The 17,487-nt window shown below is 40.4% G+C and overlaps 2 protein-coding genes and 1 long non-coding RNA gene across 7 annotated transcripts in view; 2 read left to right on the top strand and 1 right to left on the bottom strand.

Moving 5' to 3' along the window:
• The first annotated feature begins 99 nt into the window (after nucleotides 1-99).
• pqlc3 (PQ loop repeat containing 3) lies at nucleotides 100-14,386 on the top strand. 2 transcript variants are annotated; one of them, XM_023951822.1, is made up of 7 exons: nucleotides 100-367; nucleotides 3,975-4,057; nucleotides 11,499-11,568; nucleotides 11,653-11,710; nucleotides 11,978-12,098; nucleotides 12,434-12,475; nucleotides 13,656-14,386. In XM_023951822.1, the coding sequence occupies exons 1-7, from the start codon at nucleotides 222-224 to the stop codon at nucleotides 13,751-13,753; spliced, it is 618 nt and encodes a 205-aa protein (XP_023807590.1). In that variant the 5' UTR covers nucleotides 100-221; the 3' UTR covers nucleotides 13,754-14,386. The 2 variants fall into 2 exon arrangements, with proteins under 2 accessions (XP_023807590.1, XP_023807591.1); XM_023951823.1 differs by having other exon boundaries at nucleotides 114-367; nucleotides 11,978-12,055.
• On the top strand, nucleotides 6,881-8,056 carry LOC105357022. Its single transcript, XR_002872636.1, has 3 exons — nucleotides 6,881-6,929; nucleotides 7,560-7,639; nucleotides 7,718-8,056. It is a non-coding gene; the product is annotated as an uncharacterized LOC105357022 (long non-coding RNA).
• LOC101172697 (rho-associated protein kinase 2) overlaps nucleotides 14,068-17,487 on the bottom strand; it is a 72,548-nt gene continuing 69,128 nt past the window's right edge. For all 4 annotated transcript variants that reach the window (XM_023951818.1, XM_023951816.1, XM_023951817.1 and 1 more), the window contains one exon: nucleotides 14,068-15,298. In XM_023951818.1, the coding sequence (XP_023807586.1) occupies nucleotides 15,295-15,298 (4 nt within the window). In that variant the 3' untranslated portion in view covers nucleotides 14,068-15,294. The remainder of the gene's footprint in view (nucleotides 15,299-17,487) is intronic.

The raw sequence follows: 17,487 nt of genomic DNA on the forward strand, positions 1-17,487 counted from the left end.
GGTAATAACAGCGCATCAAGTTCATCAGACAGGAACTTATTTTTTATTTTGAAAAGTTGCAGCGGAAGTTCTCTTTGAATGACTCGCACCGAAGCGAGTAACAGCCCAGCAGTGGCATCCGGAAGTAAGTCGCCCATCTGAGAAAAACGCACAGAGATCAGACTGGTTAAAGCTGATTTTTTTATTTTTTGTTTGTTTTTTGCAATAATTATCTTGAGAAAATGCAACCGGACACTCTGTTGCACATTGCCAACTTTAGCACGCTGTTCATGTGCATGGTGCTGAAGTTTCCTCAGATCTTTGTACTGATGCGAGCCAAGAGCGCGAGCGGAGTGAGCCTGAAGAGTCTTCTTCTGGAGCTCATCGGGTAGGTGATCTCTGTCTCTCTGTCAGACTTCTGCCACGCGTAACGCAAAGTTTTCACGTGCATTTTGACCGACATGAATGGTGGGCTACTTAAGAAGAGCTGACTGGTGAAATTAGGAAAAGTAGAGCGGTGACTCGTGTCTTCCGCTTAGTGTGTGAGAAGGGTGATTTGTTGAAAAAGATAGTAGTATAGTTGTAAATTTACACACATTTTCCTGAAATGTTTAAATGGATGTACCTTGTTTTATAATTCTGGATCTTATGTAAGGGATAATTGTCGACGATGCAATATCAGAAATGAAGGCACGTGGTGGATGGAAGCATCTCAATCAATCCGAAACCACTTTTTCATTTTCTTCTTCAACACTACATTCTGTCACTTAATTAAAATGATAAAGAAAATGGTATTTGACATTTCCTTTTTCAAAAAGTTCTCCTGTAAATGTGTAGCGAAATTTAATTAGAAATTTGACAATTAAGTGGATTAACAGACATGCTTTCTCATTTCACTATGTATCTGCATCAACTGACTCAAAAATTATATTTAAAAAATCCATCCTCTAAAAATGCTTTTTCATTTTCTACTTTAAAACCGCTTATTATGTGACATCATTCAAGTGATAATGCAAAGAGGGGATTGCATTTTCGTTTTCACATCCACCATGCAAAAAGGGTTGCATAATTAATTTCCAGTCAGCATTTCCAGGGGGGAGGCGGAAGAATCTAGTGCAAGGATATAGAACATTTAAACTATGTGACTGAAACGTCTTTTTTAGGCGAGCATTATCACTGTGGATTATTATGTAAGGGTTAAGTGTGCATTATCAGAAACCATCCGAGGCAAAGTGCGTTAATTCTGATAATACACATTTTAAAGCCCATTAACTTAATTATACCATGGTCACTTACAAAAGAAATAAATATGAAATCAGTTTTTTGTACTTTATTCATGTTGTTTTTTCAGTTTGGATCGCTTTTTCTTCACTAAAAACAGACTCTATGTTACGTGGTGCGGCGCATTGTCCGGGTAACATGACAACGTGCCGCTTAACCGTGGAACTTGACTGTCCATAAAAGCGACACATACCGGTATGCTGATCGTCCCGATGGCAAAGTTTGGTCCAGATGATGGAGCTAAAGTTTGTTTCAAAGAAGCCAGCGCAGTGATATAAAACTTTTAAGCTAGGTGACCGAAAGTGCTTTTTTAGGTGTGAATTATCCCTGTGCATTATCACTTTTACTTATCTGAGTATTTCTTTATTTAAATCATTCTGAATCAAAAGAAGACAAAAAGTGTCATTTCAAAAAGGACAAACTTAAACGTAGAAATTATCAGAGCAGGTCCCTCCTCTGATCCATTCTGATCAGCCACTTGCAGACTAATAGATCCATGTATGTAGAGCTGTGACGGTGTGGGACGTGATGAAGCAGCAGGGGGCGCGGTGTCGCAGTTAACCCCCCCCCCCCCCCCCCAACCCAAAATCCCCCAGCGTTGCGTGTGTAGGAGGAAGGAGCGCGCACGTGTGTTGGGGGTGTGTGTTGATTCTTCTGCTCTCTAGCTGCACGTGAGCCTTCACCTGTGCTCTCTGGTACAGACATCTTCTCAGAATATTATTTATTGCCCAGTAATAAACAGCCTGCAGACACTTTGTCACCTTTCTGGTAGCCATGAAGTCTGACACCCATGAAGAACGCGGGGCAGGAGGCTCCGCCTTTATTTATACAGACACGTAACGTTGCGCTGCACAAAATAGTTCCCAAACAAAACATGTAGTGATATTCATCGCACTGTAACAGTGAGCGTTCATGTTTGGTGTTACGGAGTGAAGGAGAACAGAAATAACCCCCCTCCCCCAACACAAAATCCTCCAGCGGGCGGCCGTGTCTCGCACTCAAGAACGCACGCAACTTGTAATGGAAATGAATAATTAGAAGGCAGTAAATTTGTCGTATTTCCTCGTATGTGCTGCTGAAACACAGGACTAGCAGAAAAAGTAAATTATCAATAAAGATGAAGTGTTTAATGTATTTATTATAGTTCCAATCACGCACCATATGCAGAACTTTCAATGCGGTTATCGTCACATCCCTACGTGTACGTCTTTGTTTTCCTTGTCTGAGCTGGAATCGGACTCAATTTGGATAGCTTCAAAAATGCTCCTCATTTTTGTCACCCTGCTAATGTTAGGTTAGGATTGCGAGGGGCTGTAAGCTAACAGGACAGAGTGTAAACAGATCACTCAGTTATGGATGACAGGAAAGAAGGAATTTCTCATTTCTGATGAATTCTTGCCGCTCTGCAGATACTATGTCCTAGAAAAGGACACTGGTTTTGTTTGTTTATTGAGTGGGACTTTAAAGATCTGCAGGGTTCTAAATGTGGCACGCAGAAAATATCAAAAATCATTTGATGGCAAAATAACATTTTAACCATCACACATGTAGCATTGAATAGTTTCATATTTTCATTTAAAACAACATGTGGATATTAAAGAATGTTTAAATGCATTGTAAATGTGGCAGAATTTTGCATTTGTTGTGTTGATCTTTTGCCCATGACACCTTTGGACATTCTAGCCTCATTTTCAAATAATTTTAGAACAATACAATCAACAATGCTTATTAATGTGCCAAGTATAAAAAAGGTCAAAACCTTCAAACCAATTTCAAAATGTTGTTTCAGTTGTTCTATTTCTATTCATTTGTTTTTATTCCAGTAAGGCTACACTAATCTATTTGTTATGTAATTTTAGGCCTTTTGTAAGTAACTAAGTAATTTAGTGAATCCCATGTGCACTTTAGTGACTGTAGAGTAGAAAACCACCTCCTGAACAGTAGAAGAGGATAAAAACTTGAAAAGCATGCTTGTACTTTTGGTTTCTGGATGCAAAGGTTATCTGTTAAATGACCCAAATAACCATTTCCCATACCTATTGCTCATTTTTGGAGCATAGGTAAGCAGAGTAACCTTGGTGTACATGGCTGTTCCACTTCAGGCTTCATGTTGGCCATCAGAACCTTGTAGATGATGTCAGAGCTTATTGGCCCAGTGAACAGATGCCTGGATGAAGACTGCAAAGGCAGGACAGAAACACATTGATACACAAACACCGAACATTACTTCAGAGTATTTAGTCCAAAAAAAGGGAAATGGACAGAAGAAGGAGAAGTTCATCACTGCTCTCTTTACAATTCACATTATGATACATTATGATATAAACAATATAAAACATTTTAAATTAGTTAGACTATTCAGATGTTTCAGTCAATATATTTGTCTAAACATGCAAAATAAAATGCTTTTGAATGGAAAAACTCTTTGTCCAGGAATTGAGCATGGTGTAGGCATTATCATGGTTTGGGCTTGCTTTGCTGCTTTAGCACCTTTTGATACTTGGGAGAACAATAATCTCATTGAAATAAAGAGGTGTTATAAATGATCACAGGATGTATGTGGTGTTTAAAGTCCCTCTAAAGACACAGGAATTTTTTCATTGATCTTTCTGTGGAGGTTGCATAACCGGCAGCTTAAGTGTGACCTTTTACTCCTTTCTGATCAGCTTTAAACGATCAAGAATGTAATCAAATGTGCATCTTTTACCCCACAGGTTCATTGTTTTTGTAACCTACCAGATGTACTATGACTACCCACCTCCCACATACCTGGAGTACCCTATTCTTATTGCTCAAGGTTAGTATGTGTTAAAAACCCACTCTGATGAATATTGTGTTTTGTATTTTTAACCTGTTTATGCGTAATTCTTTCTAATGATGGAGGACAGATACAGTGGGACAAAAAAGTATTTAGTCAGCCACCAATTGTGCAAATTCTCCCACTCAAAAAGATGAGACGGGCCTGTAATTTTCATCATAGGTAAACCTCAACTATGAGAGATAAAATGAGGAAAAAATACAGAAAATCACATTGTCTGATTTTTAAAAGAATTTATCTGCAAAATGTGGTGGAAAATAGTATTTGGTCATCTACAAACAAGCAGGATTTCTGGCTCTAACAGAACTGTACCTTCTTCTGTTAGAGGATCCTCTGTCCTCCACTGGTTACCTGTATTATGGCACCTGTTTGAACTGGTTATCTATGTAAAGACACCTGTCCACAACTCCACTATGGCTAAGACCAAAGAGCTTTCTAAGGACACCAGAAACCAAATAGTTGACCTGCACCAGGCTAGGAAGTCTGAATCTGCAACAGGTAAGCAGCTTGGTGTGAAGAAATCAACTGTGGGAGCAAATATTTGGACATGGAAGACATACAAGACCACTGAAAATCTCCCTCCATCTGGGGGTCCCTGCAAGATCTCACCCTGTGGGGTCAAAATGATCACAAGAACAGTGAGCAAAAATCCCAGAACCACATGGGGAGACCTAGTGAATGACCTACAGGGAGCTAGGACCAAAGTGACAAAGGCTACCATCAGTGAGACACTACGCCACCAGGGACTCAAACCCTGCAGTGCCAGACGTGTCCCCTTGGTAAAGCCAGTACATGTGCAGAACCGTCTAAAGTCTGCTAGAGAGCATTTGGATGATCCAGGAGAGGATTGGGAGAATGTGCTATGGTCAGATGAAGCCACAATAGATCATTTTGGTTGTGTTTGGAGGAGAAGGAATGCTTAGTTGAATCCAAAGAACACCATGGTTATGTCCAAATTCCTTCACTACTCACTACTATAAACTCAAACTTTGTTTTTTTGTATAGCGCCTTTCATTTCGGTTAAAAACACAAAGCGCTTAACATAAAAGCAAATAAAATAGTCATAAAATATGAATATTAATTAAAACAGAAAACACAGGACAATCACACACAGATGGGACCCCTCCCTCACCAGATTCCTCCCTCCAACCAACCAGTTCCCCCAGTAGAACCCTGAATAAAAACATAAGAACTGCAGGTTAAAGAAGGTCTGGCCTGGTTCTGCTGTGCTGAAACGATATCATGGGGATCCATTAATTCCAAGGCCCAGCCCGACCACGGGGGTCATTACCACAGCGCCCGCCCAACACAGAGCAGCATAGGGCCCACTCTACAGCTGTTAGAGCACAGAGCGGGACCCCAGCCGGGCCAATGAGAACGAGCACCGCAGCAACAGCACCCCTACAGGCGAAACAGGGTAATGCCCCAGAACAATGGATCCCCAAGAGCAGGGGTAGGCAAACTGCGGCCCGTGGGCTGGATCCGGCCCGCCTCCATGTTTGGTCCGGCCCGCTGAACAATATCAGAGACCCAAATATATATCTTTTTTTTTTTTTATCTGGCCACACGATCAATACGTGACATTTTCTTCCCCCTTTCTGCAGTCTGTGCTCCAACCTGAAAGCCTCTAAAGTCTCTGTCAAACAGAACAGAAGACAGTCTTTCCTTTCTACGTCACAGTTCATCTTTCCTGCTTTAGCTCATTCTTTTAGAGCGATCATGATGCTTTTCTGAAACAGCGCACCCCGTTCTTTGTCCTGATTGGCTGCAGACCCTGTCAATCAATCTTAGTCCGTGCCGTGTCTCCTGTACAGAAACGCGGAGCTCTTCAGATCAGACATCTGTGATGATCAGATCTTTATTTTCATTCTAAGATCCTGGACCTCATTTCTATGAAGGTTTGAGAATTTAAACCAGAGAGAAAAGTGTGAAAATGATCATGTCTGTGTGATAAAAAGTGTATTTATGCAGTGAGGAGTTTTACTGCCATAAACTTTTGTAGTCAGATTTCACTGATCACGGTTATATTTAGAACATAACTCCTGCAATAAACAAGGGACTCTGTAGTGGTGAAAAGGTAACACAGATATATGCGTTCCTGCAGCAGAAGACAGAGAAATGAGCTTTCTCAGTATTACTGGATGAGAAACAGAAGAGCAGGACACAGCGATGCTGCACAAACTGAGCCGTGTGAGGAGCTGCAGCCCTCAAAGTCTTTATTAGGATTATGATGGGAGAGGGTCCACTAGTTATTGTTTTTGTGTGTTTTTTTAAATGTTTCAGTATAGTTTTCCTGAATTTTTGTCTTTTAAAATCATAGTGTTATTTGGTCATTGCTTTATTTCATAAATAATGTTATTTATTTTATTAAAAAGATCATGAATGAATGAAACTTTATTCATACAGCACTTTACAACTCCTTGAAGGAACCAAAGTATGGTGTCAAAATAGAGCCTAAAGTATTGCGCATCAAAACAGTAAAACCGCGCATCAAAACCCCAAATCTGCGAATCAAAATGCATAAATTGAGAACCAAAACCCACAATTTGCAACCAAAAGCCTTTCCCCAAAGCACAATCCTATTTCTCAGCTGCCGATTTGTTTTCTCGCCATTCTGAAATCCTGTTTTTGAGTTGCAGTTTTATTTTGAAACTGTCTTTTTGAGTTGCGCTTTTATTTTTTGAGTTGCGCTTTTATTTTTTGCGGTTTTGATTCTAAAACCTGTCGACACGTAAAAACAGCGACATGTCAGTCAAGGGGAGGGGAGGCGGGACATCCCTGATATCCAGAAGCTCATTGGCTACCGAATAAGACCGAGTCTTACGTCAACAGACCAGTTTAGAATGTGCCGGTAAGTTTCTCATGTTTTTCATATCTTTTACTATATTAAAAGATCAAAATTGTACTTTATTTAACCAGAGGACGCCAGCACATTCAGATGAGGAGCTCCCCCAGTAGCTGCTAGTGAAAAAAGATGTTAGAAAGTTAGATGTTGCATGAAAAACTACCACCATTGTTCTCCTGTGTTAGAATGCTAGCTAGCTCAATGCTAGCGGGGTATCCAGCTCTTCTCATGACTTTTGTGGATTAAACAAAGTACATTTTTTACCACAGTGTCAGGATCGGTCATGTAAACCTGGGAATAATTGTCCGTGAATTGTCACTAGGGTTAATCAAATATGTTATAACCTATAAGGTTTCTCAATATTTTTCAGGGTTTACAGACAGAGGGAATTATTGAACAGAGAAACAATATTGCTGTGCCATATTATTCAAAATGTATGCGTCTGCACTATGCAGACTGGCAGAAGTCCGGTATTCGAGTGAACCAGAGCAGAGTAAATTGTAGCAGACCAGCAAAAACGTGTTTTATTCCACTTAAAATTATTCCAGTATTAGACATCAATAGAATTATTAGTATATTTAATTGGGTGGTGGTTTTAAAATTGACTATTGCTGTATGTCTGTTGTTTTCTATAAGGGCCGTTGTTATGCATACCATAACAAAAAAGGCAGGAATACTGAGGCAGCTACGACGTGGATGTCTACATCTTCTTTAAGGTAATGAAAAAAAATTTAATCTTAATTTTTCTCTTCTTTTTTTGGTTAATTAACTTTGCTGTTTTTGTTTCTTTCCAGATGCAGGCCCCAAAGACGTCCCAGTGTGATGCAAAGGCTGTCCAGCAGGCTCACAGACATCCCCTGTCAACTGAAAGAGAAGCCTTTAAAATAGTTGTCCATTTCGACCACACTGTCTGCTTCCCATTTCTTAGTGCCTGTACGAAAACAGTGACTTTTCCACCTCAAGTCTTTTAAGGAGTTTTAAAAACAGTTGTTTTAATTTCTCTGAATTGTGGTTCAGAATTTCACAGAATCTAATGCACTTGACTCTGTGTTTCAAAGATCTTTGCAAAACCATCAGTCTTTTGTACAAAACACATTCAATGGTCAAACATTAAAAAATGAAGCTTTACAAAATACCAGTGGTGATTATTAGCCATTTATTTTCTTAAGGGGGGCAGTATTTTGTAAGGCAGATGAGATCTGTTCACATTGTTAGTTTTTGTTACATCCTGCTGTGATGACATGCATAGATCAGTACATAAATGTTAATGTCTTGGCCATGGTTTTCTGATGTCCCACAAGGGTTGAACAATAGTGACAGGTCTGAGAGGACAAGCCACAGAGGGAACAACAACTCCAACAGTTTCCTGCTCTGCCTGGTTTAAGTTAGTCTGTCGTCCAATGTCCACAGCATCCTGCACACAAAGAAAAATGTATTTAAGACAGTTAAAACCTTAATTGCTACTCAGTAGCTGCATATTGTGAAAGGTAACTTCCTGTGTTAACCTGCAATCTTTAAGGTTGAGAAAATTATTTTGGAATACAGTTCAGAATCAGAAAAACTTTATTGATCCCACCTGTGGGAAATTTGCTCTGGTACTTCAAATAAAAATTGTGTTTCTTTTATGTATTTATTTTAAATAGGGATTAACTTGATCCCAAACTAGGAAAGGTGTCACTTTCTTGCAGCAATATGTTGCTTTTGTTCAATCCATCTGTGTAATCCCTAAGGAAATATTGAAAAACCTTATATATACACATGAATGTACTTCTTAAAAAACAATTTGATTAACCATAGTGACAATCCACGGGCAATTATTCCCAGGTTGACATGACCGATCCTGACACTGTGGTAAAAAATGTACTTTGTTTAATCCACAAAAGTCATGAAAAGAGCTGGATACCCCGCTAGCATTGAGCTAGCTAGCATGCTAACACAGGAGAACAATGCTGATAGTTTGTCATGCAACATCTAACTTTCTAACATCTTTTTTCACTAGCAGCTACTTGTGGAGCTCCTCATCTGAATGTGCTGGCGTCCTCTGGTTAAATAAAGTACAATTTTGATCTTTTAATATAGTAAAAGATATGAAAAACATGAGAAACTTACCGGCACATTCTAAACTGGTCTGTTGACGTAAGACTCGGTCTTATTCGGTAGCCAATGAGCTTCTGGATATCAGGGATGTCCCGCCTCCCCTCCCCTTGACTGACATGTCGCTGTTTTTACGTGTCGACAGGTTTTAGAATCAAAACCGCAAAAAATAAAAGCACAACTCAAAAAATAAAAGCGCAACTCAAAAAGACAGTTTCAAAATAAAACTGCAACTCAAAAACAGGATTTCAGAATGGCGAGAAAACAAATCGGCAGCTGAGAAATAGGATTGTGCTTTGGGGAAAGGCTTTTGGTTGCAAATTGTGGGTTTTGGTTCTCAATTTATGCATTTTGATTCGCAGATTTGGGGTTTTGATGCGCGGTTTTACTGTTTTGATGCGCAATACTTTAGGCTCTATTTTGACACCATACCAAAGGGCTTCACAATAAAAAATGGGAACAAAAGTTTTAAACTAAACACTCTAGAATATTCTGTTTTAGAATATAATTTTCAATCCAAATGTTTTCATCCAGATTCCATGTTATTTCTTTCTCACTCCACGCATCTGCTCCTGGTCCGGCCCTTCTATCCAATTTTAGAACCCAATGTGGCCCCCCTAGTTAAAATAATTGCCCACCCCTGCCCAAGAGGAAACCGATACATTTTTTAGTGGTGTCCAAATCTACAATTCCAAAATTGAGTGCCGTAGAATTTTCCCAGAAGTCTCTGCGTAAAACTAGTGTGCATTGATGCTCACTAGTTTGGCAAATTTATACCACAATGCATTGCACTTGAAACAATTTTGCAAAAAAAAAAAGTTTTGTATTTAAATGTATTTTTTAAATAAACCATCAATGTTTTTATCTTCAGAACACAGTGGATTCGAAAATAGTCATCGCAAAATGCTCAGATCAATTACATTTTCCCTTTGTGAAATTGATGACGTCATATTCAGTGTTTAAAAAAAACTAAGAAAAAAGTAGGGCATGTTGTCCAAATTGCTTGTAAGATCCAGGGCTCTAGATAGTCTCGCACCATATCGTTTTTTAGTAGTAAGGGATTAAGGTGGGAATTTGGACATAGGCCATAAGCATGTGAGTGAAAACATCATGCTTTGGTTGAGGTATATCTTTTTAAGTGGGAGAACTTGCACAATTGGTGGCTGACTTAATACTTTTTTGCCCCACTGTATTTGGAAAAATAAGTTCCTAGCTACATCACACCGTCCTCAGCAGGTCTATGTAAATGCACGTTTCGATGCCTTTGTTCAAAACTCTTGCCTTTACATGTAGCTTCGCATATTCCTAAGACTGTTTTGGGGTTCTATACAAAAGGTGTGGCCATAATACATATTCAAACTTTGACCAGTCAGGGACATGGATTAGATAGTGACGTATGGATCGCTAAATGTGAAAATATATCATGGAGGAGAAATGAATTATTGCGGTTTGTGCCCGTCCAGATATTTATAAGATAAAGATACTTTATTCATCCCATCTTGGGAAATTGTTCATCATTCATTCATTTTCTTAACCGTTTTTCCTTTTCGGGGTCACGGGGCTGCTGGAGCCTATCCCTGCCACTTGTGGGCGAAGGCAGGGGACACCTGGACAGGTTCTCCAGTCTGTCGCAGGGTAGAATGTCCTCAATAACACACCCATTCACTCTCACACTCACACCTAGGGACAATTTAGAGTTACCAATCAACCTATGAAGCATGTTTTTGGACGGTGGGAAATTAGGTGAATTTTATTTTATTTAAATTTATTTTTTTAAATAAACCATCAATGTTTTTATCTTCAGAACACAGTGGATTCCCTGCTTATGACACTAAGTCATTCATAAATTGGAATCAAGCTGTTAAAAAAAAAGCCTGGAGCAAAATGAACGAGCAAAAGATTTGCACCACTTCTACATTTCATACCAAGCCTCTTGAATCTGTAGGTGGCAGACGTGCAGAACAAAAAAAGAAGCCCCTGGCTGTTCGTCCAGGATTAACATTACAGGCTAGACGCTTGTTTTTGAGTATTTTGTTATTGAAATTGTTGTGAATCGGGAGCAGATGAAAGGAAAATGTAGTGTAAAAAAGCTTATTTTTGATGTAGAAAATACAATGGGCGATCAACAGCCTCCCTGCTCCTTAGCAACAGAGACAGGGAGGGAGGGTGGGGTTGATCTGCGCCAACAGTCCCGCCTACAACTCAGAGGTGATTTTCTAATGAACTACTGCTGCTCTCAGAAACTAGGTCCTAGAAAATGACTAAAAACGGCATAACCATAATTAAAAGACCACTGGGAACGCTTTTACAGTAGCTCATCAGAGTGGGATTTTGATTCTTTGTCTTTCTATTTGGATGTTATGATTGGGAAATGGACGAAAAATATGCATTTTGCTGAAAGGTAGGATAGCTCTGTGGCTCTTGACATGTCAGTCAAAGGCAGCTTGCAGTGATGTGTTATAACCTGCTCTGTATCTTCAGATGCCATTCTCCTGCTCCTGATTCTTCACTACAATGGCAGCCTGAGGATGGGCCTCATCTACGCCTTCCTGTATCCTTCACGTTTCTCACAGTGATGAAAGTGGAAGCTTTGAAGGGAATCAATGAGTCGTGAGCCTTAATCTATTGTGTTCAGGTTTGTCGGAGGCTGGAGGCTCCTCACTCTGAAGAAGTGGATCATAGATCTGGCTATGGTAATAAATCAGGAACAAATGAACCCTGAAGTGCAGAATGTGTCGATGGTCAAATAAAGAAAGTTGATGTGTCACCATGCAGTAATGTGATGGAAATGTTCAAATGGAAGTTACCCAGAGCTCCATCATTTAACCAGGTTTTTGATTTAAACGGTCTGGCTAATGAGGAAAAAAACACGTCTCCCTAGTCTTTTCTCTTTGAAACTGAGTGCAACGGCAGGATTGTGGTAAATTTTGGTCATGAACCCTGACCTCGCCTCTCCACAGAGCCTGTGCACGTTCATTAGTGGCGCCAGCAAGTTTGCCCAGCTGCAGTGCCTGTGGAGTTCCAAGGATGCTGCTCAGGTGAGCACCAGCACCTGGGCCATGGCCACCTACACCTGTTTTGGTAGGTGTTTGATAGCTTTTATCTCAAAATAAGTGGTTTCATTTGATGTAGTTTATTTCCAGTAGCTGTGGATTTTTCTTTATGTTTCTCATCTGGGATGGAAATGCCGGGTTGTTGAATAAGAGGCAGAACCCTTCTCTGACATCCATCACTTGCTAACCAATTTAATCTCCTCCAGCAAGTCTCTGCTCCTTACGTTTCCGCTCATGCATACGTACGATCCCATTTACTCAAGTCTCTGTGTGGTAAATTAGCAATCGGGCACTTCATTCATTAAGTTTCAGTAGCTGCTTAGGATAATGGGCATGCCATTAACTGGCTTTCCTTTGTTCCAGCGCGTATCTACACCACCATGGCCACAACTGGAGACACACAGGGTAAGTCAGCCGGTGTAACAAATGATTGTGGGGCTGCAGCGCCCCACAGGGCAACAATCAGGAGGGAGAGGTTGGCTTCTTTAACACTTTGAAAGAAAACTGTGTTTTTGATGTTTTTAACATGTCATTTTTCCAATGATGGAGGACTTGGATAGAGAAAATTAAGCTTAAGTTGAATTTCTGAGCTTTTCTCTATTCAAATTGTTAAGCAGAAGCAGATGAAAACACTGCAGTGCTGTGATAAATACAAATGTTTACTGAAATGATGGAAAAGGGTTTTCAGAGGACAAATATTTAAACTTGATCAGCAATGAGAAGTCATGACTACTGGATCAATATAATTATTCTGATGATAATCAATAAGATCTCAATTTTTTCACTTAATTTGCATTTGATCTAAAGAAGTCCGGATTATAGCAACAATGTAAAAAAATATGTATAAAAGAAAAACCTCAGTAAGAATGGGATTATTGAAGCTCCTTTTTTCTCACTCCGTCAAGCAACAAATCAAACTCTGGTCGACTTTAATTGATAATCAATACATTTAATGAATTTGTGATGTGTGTACTTTATGGATTACTGCAAAAATGTACAATTGAGTAATTACACTTAGGAAAATGGCATTATCTTCTATCAATATTTTATTTCTTTTTCTAATCTTCGTATTTCTTTATCTAAATAGATTTGATATATCTGAGTTTTTTTATTTTTGAAATTGATTCTCATGCTTGAAATAAATCAAATTCAAGTAAATTAATGTGTTTATATTTAAAAAATCTTTTTAAGAATCAAAATGTTAAAGCTTTTTAACTGAAGGATAGAATGAACCTCCTTCACTCTGCTTTTCAGTTTTATTAGTTTAGTTTATTATTCTGAATAGTATCATTTAACCCTTGTGCCATCTTAGATGACCCCCCCCCCTTCCATTGAGGTGTTCTCCCTACCATGACAAAGGTGGAAAGATTTCATGTAATCCATGGACACCAGTGAAGATCACAAATCATTGAAGAAAAAAGGTTCAGAGCACTGTCTAGTGGGTCTAGATGACCCCACTCCCAATGTTAAAGTGCCTAGGATAACACAAGGGTTACAGACATACATTTGTTCCTTGTACTTCATAAAATGTAGTCCTCCTTTTTGGGTAAAATAGAAGACACCTGATAAATGTTTTTGATCACAGTGCTTGTGCGGTTTGGGGTCATGACCCTGCTGAACCTGTGGGTGCTGCTCACTGTCATCTACTACCAGAGAGCCAGCAGATCCAAGAAGAAGGATTAAATCTACAGCTGCGGCGGATGGATCTGACATCATCATTTTAGGACTCACCAACTGTTTACAATCAAACAATCTGTTGTTATACTTGTGCTTTTTCATGTACACCATTTGTTACATTCCAGACACCCAACTGATGTCTTCTTAATACTGTGAGTGTCACTGTGTTTCAAAGAGTGACTAACTCAGGAAGAAATATTGTATTTTTAATAACATTTAAAGTGTAAATATTCTAATTTGTTACCAAATCATAATAAACTGAAAGTTTCACCTTTTCAAAAACTGATTTCAGTGAGAGTCCAAATAATCCAAAACCCAAAACACATCCATGTCTTTATTGTTGAAGTGGTTATTATCAATATAGAGCTGTTTGGTAGCAAACATGAAGTTTGGATGGAAAGCCCTTAAATACACAGTGGACAATGCCGCATAAATAACAAAATGTGCATGGTATGAGGTATAAAATATATACTGTGGACATTTATATGTAGAAAACATGCTTCTTGGTTAAAGGACAGCTCTCCTACACTCTCTGCCTTCTGTGGCTCACAGACACACCGTGTGGCCAAACTCCATGTTTGGTTACCTTTAATACAAAAATATAAAGACAAACAAAAATAAAGGAACATTTTTGGACAAGTGCTGCTCAGTTTTGTCTTCTTGCAGAACCCAGATGTGTTTGGATATTGTGACGTATTTTCTTTAAACAGAGGCCCCGCCCAAAAAAAGTAATTGTGAGATTAATCCGATCATTTGGTGAAAAAAATCCAATGAAAAGGGAGCAGCAGTCAAGTACATTTGGTAATAAATGCCTGCGTGTCATCTCAGGTAAAGGCCACAGCTACATTCAAACACAAGGAAAACATAATTGGTGCATAACCTGAACTTAACCCCGCCCCCCAGAACTGGCCGTCTAACCTTCATCAGAGCAGCACTCTTCACTTCTAACCATTTTTTGTGCTTGAGTGTTGGAGTATCAGGAATGTCTAACTACAACCCTTCAAAAGAAATGAAAGAGTTCTCCATCCAGAGGTGGACTTATCCTGCCCAAGTCCCCTTAACTAAGACCACTGCCCTGCTGGATGAAGAGACGGAGAGGCAGCCAGCTTTAACCGCTGTGTAACAAAGTTTGACACTATCTGGTAACAGAAAAACCTCAAACAAAAAGTGAAGTGTTCCCCTTTTAACCCTCCAATACTGTTCAGGAATAGTTCTTTTTTTGGCAAAGTCCCCAGAAGTGACGATGAAATGAGTTCTGCCTCCATCGTGGTGAGAGGAATCCCCTCCTTTTGGGGGTTTACCAGAGCACTGAAACTCATGAGCGTCTCCACAGCCTCACAGAGGATGATGCACCTGGAAGAACACTTTGGCTGATGTGAGCCGCACAGCTGGTGGAGAAGCGGCAGGAGCTGGGCAGCAGGGGGGAAATGTACTCCAACCCTCAAACGCTGGGGCAAGAGCGGCTTTAAGGAGAAGCAACGATGAGGTCAGTCAGCTGATCCGCAGGAAACAAACAGAGGAACCCTGGAGATGCACCACATTCCCAGTTAGCTGGAAGAAAACAAACACTTCATTAGGCTAAATCAAGTCACTCTACCTAAAATTCCAGACATTAGCTGAAGACCGCAGCTTTTCAGTAGCCTTTACTTTCTAATTTGTAGTAATTTAGTTTGTGTATTACATTTCATGAACAGAGACAATTCACAGTTCTTCAAATAAAAAATGAAAAGAAACAAAAGGACGCCCATAAAAAAGTAATAAATATTGCTATGGATGCAAATATCACCAAATGAACTATGGCGATATTCATTATTATGTATATCATTGTATGTGTCCTTCGGTTAAAGCCTTTGAGCTTTGGCCAGACTACATTTTTCCTGTTGGTGACGAGCACAGACGTGGTGTAGGTTTCTCTGGAACAGGGTTTCAGCTTTTTCTAGATAAACTCTAGACTGCCTCGGCCCTCCAAACATAATACACCTGACGGAGGAGGAAGGATAAGATGTAGTACGGAAGAGGGTGGAGTTTCACGTCATGCCTTTGAATGCTCTGGGGGACAAATATGGATTGGACAGGGGGGGACATCTAAGACCAATACTAACTTGCTCCATCATCTGTTCAGTGAATTTCAGGTTGAGGAAATGGGGGACGGGGGGCCTGTCAGGGGTTTGAGTGTTTGGGAGGGTGTTGTGCTCTTCAGGGGCTTAGAAGCAGAAAAATGTTTCCCATTTTTGAGGTTTTTCTCCAGTAGGGGCGAGTCCCCCCCTTGTGTGAACCCAGTCCAGTCTGTGTCTGGCCTTGACATTGAGGTAAGTCTTTGTTTATTTCAGTCTTGGCATGACGAAGGTAGTAAAATAGATTGGAGGAGAAAAGTTTAGGTCCTGACTTGTTCAAACTAAATCCACTTGCTTTGAAAAGACGCCTGTGTTCCCAGAAACAGTGAAGGTTGTTGATAAAGTAAACTCCACTATCCACACATGCCAAAGAAAGCTAACTATTTAGGCCAACCCCCTGCTGAATTTTTCCTCCTTCAATAGTCGGTATGGGACTCTCCATTCAGAGAGCTCACAGTTCTTATCAGTCCAATTAGGACCTGTACTTTTTGCTTGGACACATCTGTGTGTAGTATGATGTTTTGTACTGTTGGATACTTGGTCATGCACGTCACTGAACATATCCTTGGGAAAGCACTGAACTTTAGTGTTCTGAACATCTTTTACAATGGAAGTACCAACAATCAGAGTCTCGGGCCGAGCCTCCAGCTTTCTTTCTGGCCGTTTACCTTGTGACAAGTTCCAAGTACTCAAAACCTGTGAAGAATTAGGAGAGTCTTTTATTTTTCATTATGAATCTGAGGGTTGTTGTTTTTTTTTTAATATATATATTTTTGTTACGTACTCTAGCAAGAACCTGTGTCCCTGATCCTTTCCCACGCGGTGAGGGAGGCCACGACATCTGAGCTGGGTGGACTGAATCCCCAGAGAAGTGGGCAGAGCCCCTCGTCTGGGAACCCCAATTTTTCCATCCTTGCTAACAGCAATTAAAGCTTGGTCCTCTAAATCACCATGCCCTGGCCCTGTCTGGGGCTTCTGCTGGTCAGCGGTGTTGGCCTCCCCCGTCGGGCGCTCGTTCTTCAGTGGGGCTGACGGACAGGCTGTACAGGTGTACAGGGTTGCATGCCTGGCATCTGGGCGCAGGTCTCGTGTGGTCGTGGGCTTGGTTTTGGGCCTGGAGTAGGGGGTAGGGAGGGTCCCTACCCGGGCTGGGACTCCTGCTCTCCATTCTCTGCTGGGTCCAGTTCTCCAGCTCGGTGGTGGAGGTCTAGTTCGCGTGAGGGTGGTTGTTCCGAGGCCTTTGTCTTCTCTGGGGGCTAACGGAATTCTGGCGGATTCTGAAGTGTAGAAAATCAGCCTTGCGCCGATATGCAGCACGCCATAGCTGTGAAGTGTTTGTGTAATCATCTTATATTAGCGGATACTGCGGCTTTGCACCACAGCAACTACAACTACACTGCATATGAGCAAAGCCAGAAAGAAAATCTGCTTTTCTCCACGGCAGAATCAGCAGATTCACAGGGATCGTGTGAATGGTCGAAGATTTACGATACGTCAAATAGCCTGTGTTATCTAGGTGTCACTGTAACATTATCGGTGTTAAATGGGTAACTACGGTGGCTCTGAAGTTCAAATCACATTAACAAAAACCTAACGCAAAATTGTCATAAAGATCATGACGACAAT

Source organism: Oryzias latipes, chromosome 22 (genome assembly GCF_002234675.1).
Source record: "Oryzias latipes chromosome 22, ASM223467v1".
Taxonomy (NCBI): domain Eukaryota; kingdom Metazoa; phylum Chordata; class Actinopteri; order Beloniformes; family Adrianichthyidae; genus Oryzias; species Oryzias latipes.

Coding starts and splice junctions, on each gene's coding strand:
- pqlc3 (XM_023951822.1), top strand. CDS start 222: ATGCAACCGGACACTCTGTTGCACATTGCCAACTTTAGCACGCTGTTC. Junction 368..3,974: donor CTTCTTCTGGAGCTCATCGG/GTAGGTGATCTC, acceptor TTTACCCCACAG/GTTCATTGTTTTTGTAACCT. Junction 4,058..11,498: donor CCCTATTCTTATTGCTCAAG/GTTAGTATGTGT, acceptor CTGTATCTTCAG/ATGCCATTCTCCTGCTCCTG.